The 18683-nt window shown below is 41.4% G+C and overlaps 1 protein-coding gene across 2 annotated transcripts; it reads left to right on the top strand.

The window, feature by feature from the left end:
- Positions 1–209: 209 nt before the first annotated feature.
- hmgxb3 (HMG box domain containing 3) lies at positions 210–17485 on the top strand. Of its 2 annotated transcripts, none has more exons than XM_049586155.1 (21): positions 210–387; positions 929–1091; positions 1252–1426; positions 2681–3190; positions 3317–3424; positions 3600–3734; positions 3864–4102; positions 4814–4923; positions 5020–5100; positions 5324–5406; positions 5530–5637; positions 5750–5890; positions 6335–6642; positions 6768–6895; positions 9057–9188; positions 9312–9496; positions 9938–10160; positions 11352–11485; positions 13296–13415; positions 13539–13748; positions 15777–17485. In XM_049586155.1, the coding sequence occupies exons 2-21, from the start codon at positions 952–954 to the stop codon at positions 16371–16373; spliced, it is 3867 nt and encodes a 1288-aa protein (XP_049442112.1). In that variant the 5' UTR covers positions 210–387; positions 929–951; the 3' UTR covers positions 16374–17485. The 2 variants fall into 2 exon arrangements, with proteins under 2 accessions (XP_049442112.1, XP_049442113.1); XM_049586156.1 differs by lacking the exon at positions 15777–17485 and adding an exon at positions 14762–15767.
- The last annotated feature ends 1198 nt before the right edge of the window (positions 17486–18683 follow it).

The following is an 18683-nucleotide window of genomic DNA, read 5'->3' as shown; positions in this document are numbered from 1 at the left end:
CTTTGACAACGCTTACGGAGACATACAGCCTCCGAAATGTTTGTTTTACTACCAATAAGCTATTACTTTGTTTAATTTAACAGTATTTTTCCTTACGGACCCGACGCACGCGTTATCTTCACGTGTCTAAAACGTCTTCCGTGATTGGTCCGAACTTGTTTATTCTTGCATCTGATTGGTTGAAGACCATAGCAACAAACCGCCATGTTTTTTACAAGTCGACGAGAAACGAAGCTACTTAACCGACATTTATGCATCGTAAATCTTTGATTTAGTATGAGACATTTGCGAATTTCAGTATTACTTACCGTCGGCACAATGTCTGACTTTGTCGGCGACTCCTAAAGGTTGTTTCAGAGCAGTTTGTAGAGCCTCGGGTCATCGTAGGTAAGGCGTCAATAAGAAGGCTTTTCATTGGATAACTCACTGACTGTGCAGGCAGTATAAGCACACGCCATTAAACCTACTTTTAAAGCAGGGAAGGACCAGTGCTTTTAACATGTTAGCGCTTTATTAGTCTCCTCAAGATCCCTGTGCATGTCAAGTTTCCATGTAATTAGATTAGGACACTGTAGAGCTATATTCTGTCTGCATGAAGCACCAGCCCTTAGTCACTCTGTCCTATTTTCTGTGGCTTTTATTAGACAGCGTATCTTTATTTGCCTCACATTAGATGAGTTATAGCTACCCACTGAGCTATAATAAACTACAGAAATGCAGTGCTGTCATCAAAATACAGAGGAGTGAAGATGCACAATCATGAGTCTTGAAACTGTATCAGGTGTTAAGTACTGTTCAAAGCAAAGTATGTTTAATAAACCCAACTTTGGCTGAATCTAATGTAGACTGATACAGCATATCTGCAATAAACTCTACCTTCATGAAGATTCTCTCATAAGCAACCAACTAATCTTATGCTTTTTTCAAGTTGGCCCTAGACCTTTGGAGATCATGGATAAAGTGGAGGTGATTGAGGTTGTGAAATTGACTGAGGATTCAGAGAGCTGCCACAGCCAAATGGAGGTGACCACCCCAAAGAAGAGAAAGAGCAAAGCTCAAGAAGAAAGTGCTGAGAAACCTAAGAAGCCTAGGTAATGTGCATAACCCCAAATTACTTTAACACACAGCTGTTACAGTGTCATGACACTAGCTATGGCCCTGTGTTCAACAGGGATTGGGCCTTAAATATCAAAGATGTCTCTCCCATTGTCATGTACTGGTGATTATAGACATGGAATCTTTATGTTTTAGGTCTGCCTACCTGCTATACTACTTTGATGTTCATCAGATTATGCAACAGGAAATCCCTAATCTGCCACAGTCAGAGATCAACAAGAGAATCAGCGAGAGCTGGAGAAGGCTCAGTGTAGCTGAGAAAGGCTACTATCTGGAGAAGGCCAAGTCCGAGAAGGATGGCGCAGACACAGTAAGCTTCAACCTTAAGAGCAAACCAGTGATCTGAGCAACTTTTAGTTCACCAATAAAATTCCCTCATGTAAAAAACATCAGAATAAACTGGCCTGTGCAGAATACTTATGTAGATATCGTTCCATGTTCAAAATGTCTATACTGCTTTTTTGTTATTTAATGTTTACTTGTTACTAGGAGAATCTAAATCATGGTGCTAAGTAAAATCCAAAACTGGCATAAATAACTACGAGCAATTGATCACCTAAATTATCGAAATGTGCAAAACAAGTTGCAGAAACGTTTCTGATAAACTGACCATACTATGCAGGGTTCAATTTTAATGTTTGTTTTTCACTTGCTCAGTTTGGCAAGTTGGTCAGACATCTACTCACCCGAAGTCAGATTTTACTTGCCTTTATACAAATTGTTTTTCTCATTAGCAGCTGTGTAAACTTAATTGTAATTTTTGATCTTTATTTAAGTAAATGAATCAGAACAAGGTGAGTGTCATAGATGCTAAGCAACAAACATTCTTGCCTTTAAGAAATGGTCTGGACTTGTTAACTTGTGAGTGAGTGAGTGAGTGAGTTTCACTGTGTGTGATATACAGTTCTATGGTGTGAGCTCATAAACTTTGTCAAGTGCCAAATCGGTGCTGTGCATGTGCAACTCTCAACAGAGATGAGAAGGAAGCGGGATAGCTCACTTCTTATCTATTTCCATCATCAGCTTCAGAAAAAACAATATGTTTAATTCTTTTTTACCACTTGTCCAATCAGGAAAGTGAGTTGTTAGAATTACTAGCCTGACATGGCATTTTACTTGCCCCATGCTATCAGGCTTTTCTTATTGTTGAGCTCTGCTTACTATAATAAACAAGTCAGAAATCACACAACTTTTCCTGTTTAATAAGTTCTGATACCTGTTTTGTCAGTACAACATGCAGCAGTAAGTTAATGATAGTGCCAATGATAGTGGTTTGCCTTTTTGGCTGTTGAATATGTCCAGTGCCTTTATGACCATGCACTGCAGAGCACCCATGTAGTCAACTGGATTGATTTCATTTGTAATGAGTACATTTGTCTCGTGTATTTTACCACAGATAAACTCAGAACAAAGTGACCTATTAGCATCAAGTATCACAGCAGAGATACAGCAGTTTTTTCCTGCTTTGTCTCGACAGTGGCCTAATCCACTGGTGTCTAGTAGAATGTCAGAGTGATTCTGTGAATAGCCATGAACAATATTCTTGATTTTGCTTTTCCCTCAGTCGTGTCTCAGCCCCTCCAAGGACCTACCAGGCTTCCGCAAAATCCTCCCGAGAGCCAGTTACATTTTGCTGTCTAAAGGCTGCCCCTCAAATCAGCAGCTGGGAGGCTCTCAGCCAGAGGTGAGCGTTGAGTCTCTGGACTCTCCAGTGGAGGGAGGTCTGCCTTCCACCTCTCTCACCCAAGAGCCCCAGTTCACAGCTCTTGGCTTGGCCGGTGAAGTGGAGCTTTCTGAGCAGCCAATTGTTGTGGACAACATAGCAGAAGAAATGGAAGTGGCATCCAATCCCACGACCCCCCAAGGAATCCCACCCTCCTCTTCCTCCTCTGTTTTATGCAAAGCCTCGACCTCCACAGACACCCATGTCCCACAGGGCTCTGCTGGCCCCACAGCAAATGGCGTGACACTTAAAGGAAATGAGACCAGAGTTGCTGCTAGTGGTTATGGTGGAGCAATGGTGCAGCAGATACAGGGGGAAACTGCCCAGGTGGTTGCCATCATACCCACCCAGGTGAGACTTAAATGCCCCTCCACCAGTTAGCAGATAAGTTATTCAAAAATGATCAGGGTTTGACCATTTTAATCACAAAAAAAGTGTTTCAGCTAATGCAGTGAAGTAATGTGTCCTTTACTTCAGAACCTGCTGGAGCCAAAGTCTCTGCCAGGCGTCAGCTCTGTGGGCCCAGTGATGATGGTCTCTGTCGGAGCCAGCATTGAACAAAGTGCCAAACCTTCCTATAAAATGGTAAGCACCCACATTATTCAGCCACCTCATAAATGTCAGTACTGAAATTGGCAGGCGTAGAGTCTACACACAAAAAACGAAAAATAGGAATATCATTATTAAGATTTAAAATGATTTGGGGATGGTAGCAGCAGCTGAGAGATGTGAACTTTCATGTTTATATCTTTTTCTGCAGTCTGTGAAGACGTACACCCGCAGAGGTCGAGGGAGGTGTCTAAATCCTGGGTGTTCATTTGTGTATGTCACCCGCCACAAGCCACCGACGTGCCCTGAATGTGGGAGCCACTTGGGTGGAAAATGGATACCTGCCGTAAGTGTCGAGCAAACAGTTCGGCTTGTTCAATCTGATGTACAAACATCCAGGAGTTGTACAAATATTCAGCCTCCAGGTTTGACCTGCAGCTCAAGTCAGTTAACTTTGACTGCACTTCTATAACAGGCAAAGAAGATGCAAGAGAGAGACGCTGTGCCCAAGCAATTGCCGCAGAAATCTGAAACCAAGATTAAAGAAAGCTGTAAACCCATCTCTACCCCTGCTCAGGAGGGGAATGCTGATGTCAGTAAAAGAAACGCCACTGGGAGCAAAAAAGAAGTTCAGAAGTGCTCCAGAAAGCAGCATGCAGTTTCAGGTGGAAAGCCACCAGAGGGCAGCAGCGTCAAGGAACAGGAACAAACAAAGTGAGCGCTGATGAAATAAATTTTATTTATTTATTTATTTTTTTAAGTGTGTTCTGTTTGCTAAAATGAACCCCAGTGGACATTTGTGTGAAAACTGTGCTGTACACTATTTGCAAATTGGTGCTTTAATGCTTAGGTGTGGAAGGTATAGATATGTATATGCATAACTTTGAATTGCTATTTCTGTGAGAAATATTTATACCAGGGTGTCTGCAGGTCCAATCCCATGACCTAGGCCTTGAAAGTCATTACATACTGTAGTTTCAAATTTTAATTTGTGAGGTCTTCATTGCCATAAACATTTTATCCATCCTTTAATTGCTTTTTGTCAAAATAAGTCAAGCTCCTGCATAAAAACCTAGCTCTGCACAGGGCTGTACACATACTACCTACCTTTATACTGACCTGCAATGCTTGAATAAAAAAAAAGAACATTTTTCCACAAAAAGCCTTAAATTTGGTTAAAAATGACCTCAAAAAGGTATTAAAAAGCATTAAATTTAAGTGTCTGATACCTGTAAACACCATGTATTTTTTTTTTGTTTATTTGAAATGCTGAAGTGTTTAAAGGTGTTTAAACCATTCATCAGAAAATCTTTAAGGAACAGGATTGTAATGACACCTCTGTGCTTTGTTATTGCAGCCATTTTCATAGCAAGTATTCCTAACCGTGTGTATCTCACTTGATGTACTTGCCATTCGTCTGAGCAGACAGATGAAGGACAGTCTTCGGTGCGCGACACTCCAGGGTCAACACAGAAACAACGCCACTGTTCTAAAGAGACCTGTGAGACCTATCCTTCCTGCCTATTACAGCACAGGTGAGATAAAACATGCAGCACTCAGGCACTGTTCTGTTGTCAGTGTTAAATTACCATGTGTTACCGTGTGGATTTGGCTTGTGTGTGCGTTTTTAGGCCGTGCTTTGTTCCAGATCATAACAGTCCCACCGGACAAAGGAAAGTTTCAGAGTGCAAACAACAATAAATCATCCACTGGTACTGTGCAGCATTTGATTTCATTTGTATTATACTTCATTAAATGTGATCTTTCAGTCTGTTGTATGGATACAGTTTTATTTAATGTTTAATCAGTGCTTGTTATTGGCATATTTAGACTACCTGCATCATACAGAGAGGAAGTGATTATAGTGTTATATGTGTGTGACTGCACTTTCTGAGGTCTCTGCTCTTAGTTGATGTGGTCATTGTCTAACCACAGTGCCTCAAGAGAGTCTCTCAGGTCTCAAACCGAGCACTTTAAAGCAGCTCGGCCAGACCGTCCCGACAACTGCAGCCAAGCAGGTGAACACAAACATCAAACACTTTGAAACACACACACACACACACACACACACACACACACACAGAAAAAGCAAAGGTGCAGATTTGGACAAGTATTCTGAATTTTTGCATTTCTCTCTGTAGGATTCTTCTGTCCCAGCAGATGGCAGCCAGGCTGTGTCTTCACTGGTTGATAGGAGAGTGAATATAGTGTCAGTCGTGCCTTTTAAACAACATGCCGTTTCCAGCTTTGTCAGTACACTAATATTCTCTGTGCAAATTAGCCTATTTTAAATTAGATTACACCAAATGTTCCTTTCTAATTAAATTTGTTCCTGTTTTTTTCTTTTTCTTGTTCTTTTAGGATTTGGGTCTGTCAACAGCACGAGGAAGGGGTCGGTGTAAGAACCCGTCCTGTGACTACATGTATAAGAACAGACACAAACCTGCAGTGTGCCCTAAATGCGGCTGTGAGCTGACCCAGAAGAACGCCAAGGGAACAAAGGTAAAGGCTTACTTCCTACAGATTCTCCTCTGGTGTAGGGTTAGTTTCCAGCTGCACCTCGTACCCTTGGATCCCTGTGCAGAGCATTTGCTTCTTAGCATCCATAAATCTCGACTTCAGGCTGAGGACAACGGGCCTTTGATGTCAGGTCATTAATCTTGGAAGCTTTCTCTCCGTGACTTTCAACGAAGCAGAACTGATGTCATCTTTTACATCTTCAACATCCTCTTTGTGTAAAATTGTCTGTATATTTTGTTTGTTTTTACTCACTGTAGATGTTTTTTTGCTGAAACTCAAGAGCAAGCCTATCTATACAGATCTTTTCCCCTCTTCATCTTAATTCTTTGCAGTAGTATCACATCTCTTTCACTTTAGTTATTATAAACCTCTCTTTTCAAAACTTTCTTACATCTTTTAATGTGGATTTCTCTTTTCCTTTCTCAGTCTGAGACTCTGCTCGATCCGTACCAGGCCCTGAGTCCTGCTCAGAAGGACATTCAGCGCCAGAGCACCCTGCAGCTGCTGCACCGTTCCCTGCAGATTCCTGAGAGCGAGACTGAGCTACAGGAAACGTTGACGCTCATCCAGGAGCTCAACAGTCTGCAGATCGTCTTGGTTCGACCAGGTGATCAGGAGCATGAGAACAGCGTAGAGGCGGAGACGCTGATAGAGTCTGGGTGGCCTCAGTTCTATGAATCAGCAGCTACTCACTGTGGCCTGTGTAACTACCCTCTCTTCAAAGGAGATCAGAGGTGAGAAGATGTGTTTCTGTATTCCAACTATCCTGCTACATCAGTACCGACATGTTGTGTTCCCTAATGTATCCTCCTGTGTGTGTGTGTGTGTGTGTGTGTGTGTGTGTGTGTGTGTGTCCTAGTACCGTTGCAGGACAAGTGGACTGCTGGCTGCTCACTGAGACACTGATCCAGACAGCCACTCTTCAGCTCAAGGTGTGTCTCAACGTTCAGTGTCTGGCTCTGCACAGCTTCACTGACCTGCATCCAGGTAAACAGCACCACTCACGACTTTTACATTCAGGTCATGAAATTGCTGGAAAAGTTATGAAATTAGAAAAACTGCTTTGGAAAAGTTTTAAATATACATTGTCTCTGCAGTTGTTTGAAATATGTTCCTAAAAATCCCAAAACGTGTCTCATATTGTGCCAAATAGGTTCCCTATATTACTAATTTAAAATCAAGCACTGCGCTGCGTGACCGTTGAAACGTCACTAGTATCACATGATACACATTTTTGTATGTAGCTAGTTGATGACATGAATGTCTAGCGTGCAGGTAAAGTGAGCAAGTTTTCTTATCTGCAAATGCCTTCTAAGTGCGTGTTTAATAATGTATGGCTTTCAAACAAGAAATATAATACACGGCTCAAGAGAGAGGCTCTAGCAGCGCTGATGAAGGCTCTGCACCGTAATGTTTTAAGTTGGTAACATTGAAGAAGGGGCTCTAGTTTGCCATGCTAAAGGGGAAAAGCATCAAGACAGCCAAAGGCCGCTCAGCAGACAGTCAACTTCAGCACATATTTCACACAAAGACATTTCATTCCAACTTCATTTTTCATAACCACTTATCCTGTTAGGGGTTGCAGTAGGTCTGGAGCCTATCCCAGCTGACATTGGGTGAGAGGCGAGGTACACCCTGGACAGGTTGCCAGATTATCACAGGGCTGACACATAGAGACAGACAACCATTCACATTCACACCTACGGGCAATTTAGGGTCACCAATTAACCTGCATGTCTTTGGACTGTGGGACGAAGCCAGAGTACCCAGAGAAAACCCACGCTGACACAGGGAGAACTTGCAAACTCCACCCACAAGGACTGCGGCACCCTGGGTTCAAACAAGGAACCCTCTTGCTGTGAAGCGACAATGCTAACCACTGCACCACCATGCTTAAATGCATGTATGTTAAATTAGCAAAGGGACCAGGATGTATCCTCGATAGAATATCTAACTTTTTCTAATTTGAGGATCCTCATCTCTCTGATCTGTTGAATAAAGGCAGGACACTAAGGCCAGCCAAGAGAGTGGCACATGCTGTGGCATCTGACTCTGTATTTTTTCAAAATACTGCAACCACAGCATCTTAAATTAAGGGTGTACAGCTGAAAATTATGGGTACCACTTCTGTTTCATAATATTCAAAAATATACTTATTGTTCCAATTATTATTATTGTCATTTATCTCCAGCGTTTTAACAGAAACTCCTCTGTTGCTTGGTAAAAGAAATAGTCAGTAAATATTAGCTACAGCTTTTGATCCTGTTGGCAGAAGACCGCAGCTCAACAACTGTGCTTTGCTCCCGTATTTATGGTAACCACACTGCTCAGCCACAGTGTCTCAAGTGCTTATAAAACAGCTTGTGATTTTTTAAACAAAATTTTTATTCATACCTAAATACATTTGAGTTTTACACAGCTGCTTTGTTTGGAAATTTTGAGGAGGGGAAAAAAAAATAAAAGAGGAAGAAGTGGCTTGCCTGTGTCACCCTTGGGCTTCCGGTTGTGTTGCTGGGAGGCTTACGATCAGTAAACACAAACACATATCACTGCTTCTCATGCAAACATCCCAACATTCACACACACTACGCTATGTAATCTAATCTAATCTCTACTTACAAACTCTTATCGTATCTTCTCATCCATCACCATAAATGCTTTATGTTATTGTAAATGGTAAATGGACTGCACTTGTGTAGCGCCTTTCTGTTCTTTCAACCACTCACAGTGCTTTTACACTACATGTCACATTCACCCAATCACGCACTGGTGTGTCGCGGCTGCTGTACAAAGTGCCACCTGCTACTCAGTTTAACATTCATACACAGTTGTGTATGAATGTTAAACCAAGGATACTTTTACATGTGGACTAGAGGCCGATATTCTGATATTCCTCTCTACCATACCACAGCCTCACCTTTGTCTGTATGGCCTTCCATTATGTCCGTCTTAATTACCAAATTCACAATGAAATCAGTACAGCACCTAATTACATGGATACTCTGAATTAAGTAATTACAGGAGCCTGTCGGTTGCAACCTTGTCAGTTTTTATATGGAGATTTGCTGTGGAAGATTTGTTTTAGCAGTGGTATATGGCCTGTTGTGAGCTTTCTCTGTGAATTAAAATGTTAATTCTTTTACGACAGGTTTGTTCAACATTGGGAACAGACTGCTGGTTAGCATCGACCAGCTGCTGAAGATCAGGGCCTATATCAAACTGGGCCAAGCGCCCTCTCATGCAGCCAGGACCGTGCTTGAAAACATCCCCAATCACCCTGGTAACAGTGGACCCTTCATCCTGCAACTGCATTCTCTTAATTCTGTCATTTTGAGCATTTGTGTTTTCTGTCTTCTACATTATGTTTTCAAGAGTTTCACTGTGTCTTTCTCTCTTGCTTCAGTCCACGCTCTGAGTCCAGAGGAGTTATCTCAAATTCTGGAGCTTCTCCTGAGCGGCTACTGGGCCTTTGAGTGTCTGACAGTGAGAGATTACAACGACATGATCTGCGGCATTTGTGGTGTTGCTCCCAAACTGGAGGTTGCGCAACGATACACAAGCAACGTACTGGAGCTAAAGAATGTGGAGGTGAGAAATTAATGCAAGAAAAGTAGTCGGAAATTAAAGCCCAAAGTAGAGTCAGTTACAACACACTTAGAGCAGTTTAGCAGGGACAGTATCATGAAGTATGTCACTGTGTGCCTCACAGACAGCCACTCAAAGCGGCCACGCCCTTAATTATGTATAACTTTAAGCCTTAAAAAATGTTAACAGGTGCATAATATAAAAATGCAACCCCTGTATAGTTGTAATGGATGTTGAAATTAGCTATAGAGACCAAAACTCTTTTTGTGCCAGGCTGTAACTTGTTTATTTCTGCTGTAAAGTTAAGCATTTTAATATGGGGGGTCTATGGGGATCGACTCCCTTCTGGAGCCAGCCCTCAAGTGGCCACTAGAGGAACTGCAGTTTTTGGCATTTGCGTTTTGGCCTCTCCACATGCTCACACACTTTTCATTCTGTCCACAGTTCACCTGGCCCGAGTTTTCAGTCTCAGATGAGGTACACGTGGATGACTTCTGGTTGACCATGGAAAGCGAGGCTATCGAGCAAGCAACTTTCCCCACTGACATCCCCATCACACGGGTGGATGCTTCTATAATTTCTCCCTTCATACCTCCACTTATGAGGAGTCCCACTGTCATCAACACGGAGAAAGACAAGGTCCTGACACACACACAGCAGCCCTCAGGTACCTAGTAGAAAACCTTTTATATTTTATATTTATATTCTTACATAAAACTGTTATCCTGTTTTTATACACATGTGTATAGCTACAGGAATGATGTTTATATGTAGGCCAACCTGGAATTTAGTGTCTACCTGGTTCCTTTGACAAAAGGCCAATGGGAATTTTCCATTGGATGTTGGATTATTGCACAAAATAAGATCTGTCAAGAACAAAAGTTAGTGATACTTCCATGTTTTGTACAGCAAACGACAAAGAAATGAACACCTCTCATTTCTTTGTTGATTTGTGAAGCATAAATGCAATCACCTGAAGTAAAAAGCCAACATCAAGTTATAAACTTGTTAGCAACCACCTTTTTTAAGACACAAAAAAGCTTCAAAATTCATTCTTCAAAATTTTCTTAAGCTTGTGTTAACCACAGACCTTAATTTAGACATCTAACCAAAAATCCATCCCTCTATCATTTCTGTCCTGTACGTTATCCCCAACACTTGCAGTCGCCACAACTATCAGCTCAGCCGCTTGTTCCACTAGGAGACCGACGTCCGGTGGTGTACGATGTGCACTTCATACGATACATCCTCAATACAACATCTCTATATGAGTTTAATAGAATAGATTTCTAAATACCCCAGTATACTGTGATACCGTGATACCGCCCGAGCCTAATAGATTTTTTACTTGCTGCCAAAAGGACATGCAGCAGCTTTGTATCCCTCCTCTTTTTCAAAAACAAAAAAAGTGGCCCAGATAAAAAGTTTCCAAGTCCAGGGGAATTTATTCTCACGGTGTTTTTCCAGTCACATTCGCTCCAATCCATAGAGTTAGTTGAGAACCACTGAAAACTGTTAATTTCCCCCCCAAGCCTCCTCAGAAAACCCCATTCATGCTTCTTTTGCCGAATTTAATCTTATACATGCATTAATCTGTGACTGGGAAATTTTCAGTAGGGTATGTGCAGTATATTGTTATGAAGTCAAAAGGAAGGGAGGTAGAGAATAAAATGGAAAAAGATGATTATATTCAGAATGATTATATGCTTTGTTTGGTATGGATTTTGTTGTAATTATTCTCCCATTCTGTACAGAGTACAATAATAGTGTTTACTAATATTAAGTTAGGGGTCACAGTGCCTTGTGTTAATTATATGAGCACAGTTTTAGGAAGATGTTTTTCATCATCTGTTTTCAGGAGATCCATCAGTTTTGGTGCGTCTCATTCACGATGGTCAGCTGAGACTCGACAAGATTGAAGAGCACAGTGAAGACGAGCTGAGAACAATACTGGACCGCTGTGGGGCGAGCATCACCCCAGGGTCTACTAAGGTAGATGTGTGTGTTTGGGGCGGGGGGGGAGACAAAGTGTTTTTCCTGGCTGAGACGGAGATGGTAACATCCCAATCATGAGCACACGTGTACTGGGCCTTCAACTGGCTCAAGTAATCAACTTTTTACAAGCAACATATTAGTTATAATAAGTATGTGATTGGAAAAAAAAAAAACAAATATGCAACAAATTGCAATTTTCTTTGGTCCCAATAATATTTGTTCCTAAAGTGCAAGTAGCAGATCACGTGGTCTGGTTGAGCCGTGTTTGAGGCTGAGAATATGACCACAAAACGACTTTACTGAATATCTTGTAAAACACTTTAATTTTGCTCGCAAAATATTAACACAAATGTGGATCTAGTGTTTTTGAAGCATTTAAAATTCTATTTTAAGTAATCCCCTCTCACACACTTGTACAAGACACTTTTATAAGACAGCTTTTTTTTTTTTTTGCAGAATTCATATTAATTATTTTTATTATGTTTACTGTATTATCTGATTTCATGTTTTGCTCATATCTGAACTTTTGTACTGGTAAAGTGGGAAAAAAGTTGATTGGGAAAAAAACTTCTTTATTACATTTCAGTAGTGTGAATGCTGTAGTCTTATTACAAGACTGCATTCTGACACTCACACGTAGAGGCGAATGTAGTAGCGTTCACAAACACTGTGTCCGACTGCCGTTTGCAGCGCATTTACAAACGTCAGCTGGCGATATAGAACAGCAGTGATTTTTATCATTGTGGTGGCAAAAACATAACCAGCTGTTGCCCACCCAGCAAAACAGTAGGTCTTTTTCCTTCCTTTTTCACAGATTTGGCAGCGCTTTTACAAGTGCACTGTGCTGATTACAATACAGCGCCACCACACCAACGTGATGCCTCAATTGTAGTCAGAAATGACAGAAATCCATCAAGTGCAACGCTTGATACAAAACAGTGTTTTCCATCATGACACCTGTCAGAGTTTTATTGACAGGCAGGACCAAATTGGACGGATGTGGCCGCCTAGTGATCCTCTATGCAGGAAAAACCCTGCATATGTGTTTGTTACAGACGCATGTTTTTGCAGTTACTAGGCGTTGATGGAACAAACCGTTTTGGGAATCTCCCCTGAGAACTGTATACCTTTTTGGTTGCATTTGCACTGCCATCAGGATCGCTGAAGTGATGTAAGCTGGCTTTCAAAGAGTAAAAATGGCGTTGAATTTCCCCCAACGCACATACGCTCAGTAAAGACCAGACTTAACTGTTGGTCCATTTGTCTGTGTTTTTTTCCATGTTTTCATCACAAGCTGTTGTTTACACGACTAACAGGTTCTATAAAATGTCAGCTGCCGACACTGCACTGGCTCATGTGTTCTACCAATTAAACGTATGCCTCCACCTACATGACTCGTGGCTCCTCTTGTGCTGGGAGAGTACCTACAATGAAATAGACACTATAAAAAAGGGGGCGTCTTATGACTATAAAAATTTTCCCCAGTTCAGAAAACTTTTAATGACTGTAAATTACTAGCCACAATACGAGTGGTACTGTTTGAGCAAATACACCAATCGTGATGAGTTCGTGGCCGAAAGAACAGGAAATCCCCTCCTCTCCTTTGCAACCTGTGGCTGCTAAGACGCAGGGTGTCTTACTCAAGGGTATTTCAGCACATTGTTTTGTTTTCTATGAAGGGAGAATCTAGTTGAAAGATGGTTTCTTTTATTCATTACTCTGTGTTTGTGTGTTTTTATCTCTACTTACTCTGGTGTGCTCATATCCGTTTACTTCAATAAACCCTTTTTGTCTCCCTCTGTGTTAGACTGAGCTGCTGGCCTCCCTGATCTCCCTGTACACACTGGTTCACAGCGGCCTCTTCACAGCTCCACAGCCCCCTCCACACCTCACCGCTGGCAAGCTGTCAAAGGTCTGCCCGCACAAGGTAAAAACAATAGCCAGAATCTGCCTTGTATGAAAAAGACATACAGTATAGACAAGCAAAACTTCAATTATCCCTCTGCTTGTCAGGGCAGCCAATCCATTTCTGTCCTCTTCCTGTGTCCAGGTGGTGTGCGGCTCTAAGTACTTGGTGAGAGGAGAGACAGCTCGGGACCACATAGACCTGCTGCTGTCCTCCCGCTACTGGCCCCCAGTCTATGTCAGCGACTGTGCCCGTCAGGTAGCGCTCTGTGCTGACATGCAGTACCCAGAACTGGCAACCCAGATGTGGGGCAGGAACCAAGGCTGCTTCTCTGACCCTTTTGAAAAGCCAGATGTGAGTGATTTGAAATTTAATCCAGTCGTCTATCAAGGAACTCACATGTGCAGGTTAGAATTCAAAATCAAAAGAATCAAGGCCTGATCAGTATTTTTTGATCATAGAAAATTTTACATATGTTCACTAGGGATGTTCCCAATGACTAATTTCCCAGACGTTTGAACAGAAGTTTAAATTTGGAGTAATTAATTATTCCTCAGGTGAAGGGCTCATTGCATGGGTCAAACAGTCTCAGTAAAAAATCAAAAAATGCAAGGCTCCTTCAAAAACACACCAAAGCACACTGTAAAGTCTGTAAAGTTAAAATGCCTTTATTTTACATGGCAAAATGAATCAAAAAAAGTTTAAATTTGGAGTAGTTGACAACTCCAAAAGTACGAAAACACTCAGCAGTCAAAAAGTAGTGAAATTTGATTCAGAGGGTTAAACATTGTTTAAAAAAATATTGTATTATAAGTGCCGTTGAAATCATTAATCACATTTTTAAATAACCAAATCGTGTTTTAAATGTTAAAATGCTGCAATCGCATAAAATAATATGCAAAAAATAATAATATTATTTCTAGTAAAAAGTTTTAATAACTGATTTCAATCAGGAGAGACTTAAATTGCAGTGAACAATAATTCATTACATAATAAAGATAAATAGTGAACAGTTCCTTGGCGATTAGACAGCATTGTGACATGATATATTTCGGGTATGAGGACGTCATGTTTAGTTTAGGAATATTCCCCCTCAGTGGAGTCTTGATCATGGTGGTGGAGGTGAAGACAGTTGGCTGAAGATGAGAATGATGGGAGGTTCATCCTGAAATGACAACTGACAGCAGCAAAGGGAGGAACAGTTTTAAAATGTGTCAGCAACGATATGATTGGCTCAGGGAGATGAATGAAGAGTGACTTTAAAATGGAAAATTTAGAATTTTCTGTCTTTCAGTTTATTCTGAAAGTAAAATTACCCCCGTTTTTTTTGTGTGTTGTCTGTGATATTCTGTCTGTCATATTGAAAGTGATGTTTGGTGTCTTCCCGGGATCCAAACTTACAAAATGACATCATGAATTGCCATAACATCTACTTTTATGGGCTACTGATGAAGACTACAACAAACTGATGTATTTGAAATGTAAAAATGTGTGATATGTTCCCTTTGAATGCCTGGAAGATCCAGACAGAGAGGATATTATCATTAAATATACCCACTCTCACTTGTCACACACGCATTTGGAATTTGACATTTGCCACCATGAAAGTTGACACGTGCAAATTTAACCAATATGAATGTAACACACACATTACTGACTCTTTCACCATCATAATAATGTTGAATAAGTGCACTTTACTGCCTATTCCACATCAGGGACAGGCCCTCAAGTCAGGGACATGATGTCAGAATGTCAGCTGCAGCTCATGAAATAATAACAGGTGATTTTAGCTAGCTAGCAACACACTAGTCACCAACAGACACACAAAACAAACAGTTCAAATGCTACACAAATCAACATGTGACTGACTTACTTTTCCGCTGTCAAAACACTCTCTCTTTAAATCTCTTCCTTGCACAGGAATAATCCTTTTGACTTGCTCCAGTGCTGAAAATGCCTCCGTCCATTTTGTTCATTTTTAAATTCTCATGATTTGGCACCTCTCCACATATAACACACTGAGGCCTCTCTGCATTTCACATTCACAAACTCCTTTTATGTCCATGTCAACATCATGCACGCGATCGAGAGTGAGGGAATCACAGAAGTCACACTCAACATAAACTCAGCCAGAGACCATGAACATGTTTTCAGGTCAAAGTTCATGTGAAGAGAAAAAAAAAATATCTGGATTGAGCAGACCACCATAGCAAAAAAGAACACTCCTTTTCTGTTTTAGAATTCACATATTATTGGTGCACACTTTACTCTGCCTTTTGGGGACCCAATAAAAACGGGTTGGGCAAGACTATTACACATATTTGTTTGATAAAAGCTCAAGGTGTGTTGCAGCCTCAGACAACCTCTCCTCTTTGTCTTTAGTTTGTGTCATGTGCTGAGCTGCAAGACCAGCCGTACAGCGCTGACCTGTCACTGGTAGCAGAGAACCAGCAGGTCCACCCCATCACCAAATCATCTTGTTGCTGGCTGGTTCATCCTCCTGGAGCAGCCCAGGAGTCTCCTGCTCCTCCCTCAGAGCATCACTCGATGTCCCTCTGCAAAGATCTGGAGCCCTACGTCAGCCTGGTGGCTGAGCTGGAGAAAGAGAGGGAAGAGGACGACGAGGGGGCAGAACAGAAAGAGCAGACAGACAAAGCTGAGAGTGACTCCGCAGAGAGCTCAGACGACTGTTACTCTGTGAGCCGTGCACGGCGGCAGCCTGTGGTTTTCAACAACACAGCTTATTACTACCTTTACAACCGTCTGGTAGATTTTCTGACCAGCAGAGACATTGTGAGCCAGCAGATCAACGAAGTGGTGAAGGCCTGCCAGCCTGGGGAGGTAGTGATCAGGGATGCTCTGTACCGACTGGGAGTGGCACAGATCAACACAGAGAAAGAGGAGGATGAAGGAAGCGGGGTGCAGGGACAGACACAAGACGCAGGGACGGAGACGTATGAGGTTGTGCTTCCTGAGTAGAAATGCTCAGGGTGGACAATCAGCATGCAGGCAGAGGGATGGACTGAATGTAAACATGGCTGCATCTAAAGACAGGAGTGCAGCCATCAGGAGAGATAGAAGTGCTACCAGAAGTATCAAAGAATATGGGGGCAACACAGTGCTAACCATAACTCAGTGTTGGAAAGTACTTTACTGTTATATTAGCCTGTATAACAGCACATAATAACAGCTATACATTGTTTTGCTGATGTGAAGAAGTAGACTGAATACTGAAAAAGTGGGCTGAATTTTGCCGAAATGGACCTTAACGTAGGTGATGGGATGTCACTGGTGTTTACATATTCTTAACCGTCTCTAACCACAGTTAACAGTCAGTGTGAGAGTTTATAGGAGTCAAGATGATGGAGAATGAATTTCAGACTTATTCTTTTAAATGACTAAAAGAATGTAATCTTTTTTTTGTTTTTTTTTTACCAGTAGGGTGTCAAGAGTTAAAGAAGTGAAGAGGTGTGTAAAGGCGATCTTTTCTGTGACTGAAAGAATGTAAAGATTTTAATAACTTAACCAATTCAAGCCTAAATGTATATATTTAACCATGAATAGTGTGTTGTATTTATTTTCCTTTTATGTCCAGAGACATTTCTGCTTTACATTTGTACACTCTTACCTCTCCCCTGCCACGTGTTGCCTTTTAGACTGACATTTGCTTTTGAAAAGTGATGATAATTGTCGACTGTGCAGAGTCATGATGTGGTGATGGACCTTGCGGCCTTTGCTTTATTTTGGATTTCATTTTTTCTTCAAGGAAACACAGTTTTTTGTTTTATTCCTGTCAACTGATCAGCAGTCAGCCTTTAAAAATGAGCTCTGTAGATCTGCCTGCATGAGGTGCTTCAGAGAGATTACTTTTTGTCACCAATGCTTTACTTTGCAATTAAGACAAGACTTTTACGAAGCATTAAGGCTGTCTAAATAGTTGAAAATAGGTTCATTTGTCAAGACTTCAAGTGTTCAGTGGGGACACCTGTTGATCAGAGCACATCGCAGCAGCCAAGAATTCTGTAGATAAAGAAAATATTGTGATAGCTGACACAGTTATGTCCTGTAAGTGAAACTGCTGATGTAACATGTAACAGATAAAATAAATGAATGATTTTGCAGCTCTGGTCATCTTCTCTGTGGCAAAATGGTCAAACTGTCATAAAGCCTTTCTGAATCATGAGGTTAAAGGTAAACAAGCAATTGATTTCAGTTGCCGGGATAGGTAAAATCAGCAAACCTGGGGTGTCCAGTGGCTTAGTGGGAAGAGCAGGCATCCCATAAATGAAGGCAATGACCTTGCCACAGCAGCTGTGGGTTCAACTTAAGCCTGCGGCCCTCTGCAGCATGTCATCCCCCCTGTCTCTCCCTTTCATGCTTTGACTATCTGATCCAATGAAGGCAAAAAAAAAAAGCCTAAAAATCAGCAAACTTGTTTATATCTCTTGTCATTTTCCAACCCAGTCTCACTCTGAAGTCGTCGAAGTCCAGCATCCAGCGCTTAGACAGTGACTTGTAACATCAGACACTGAGTAAAAAGCTGTCCTTTAACATAGGCCGGTCGCAGTTATAGTATAAAGCCACTCTGTGGCGTCGGGGAAACACGGTGAGTCAAGAATCAAAGTTAGAATGCTTAGAAGACCAAGACTTTCACCTAAGAGAGTGGTGATTGTGTCCCTTAAGATTATAAAGCTAAACCCTGTTCTTTTCACCTAAACCTAACCACGTGTTTTTGTTGCCTAAACCCAACCATGTGCGTTAGTTGTTGGAAGAAATAAAAAGACAATTTATGTTGTTGTACCGATGTAGTGCTTTTATTTTGAAAGAGACTGCATGAAAATATTAAATTTCCTGTGAAAACAGAAGTGTATTTTGAAGGAAGACAATGCTTTAACAGGCACTCAGGGTACCTTTCACATCGTATGTAGATGTGGAAGGTCCATGACCAAATGTCGATGTCTTTACTTTACACATGAACTGATTGAGGCCACGATAGGCCGACAACTCCAGTGTTCTACTACGTAAAATTACTATTTTTGTCAATGGAATCTGGTGGTTGCTTTAACTTATTCTTATTAAGTGAATGTTGAATGCAAAATGTAATGGCTATAGACTAATGGCACCATCAGCATCTCTCTCCTCCTGGAAGACAACGGCTCAATTTACGGCACAAAGGAAGTATGTCAACTATTGCACAACCTAAACAGGAAGGGGACAGTGCTTCTGTTTTCCTGGGCAGCTATTGATAGCTATCACCAGTTACCAGAGTATCATGTAAGTTCTCTGTCA

The sequence above is a fragment of the Epinephelus fuscoguttatus genome, linkage group LG9 (assembly GCF_011397635.1).
Source record: "Epinephelus fuscoguttatus linkage group LG9, E.fuscoguttatus.final_Chr_v1".
Taxonomy (NCBI): Eukaryota; Metazoa; Chordata; class Actinopteri; order Perciformes; family Serranidae; genus Epinephelus; species Epinephelus fuscoguttatus.
The sequence above is the reverse complement of the archived record's forward strand: the minus strand, read 5'-3'. Positions and strand labels throughout refer to the sequence as shown.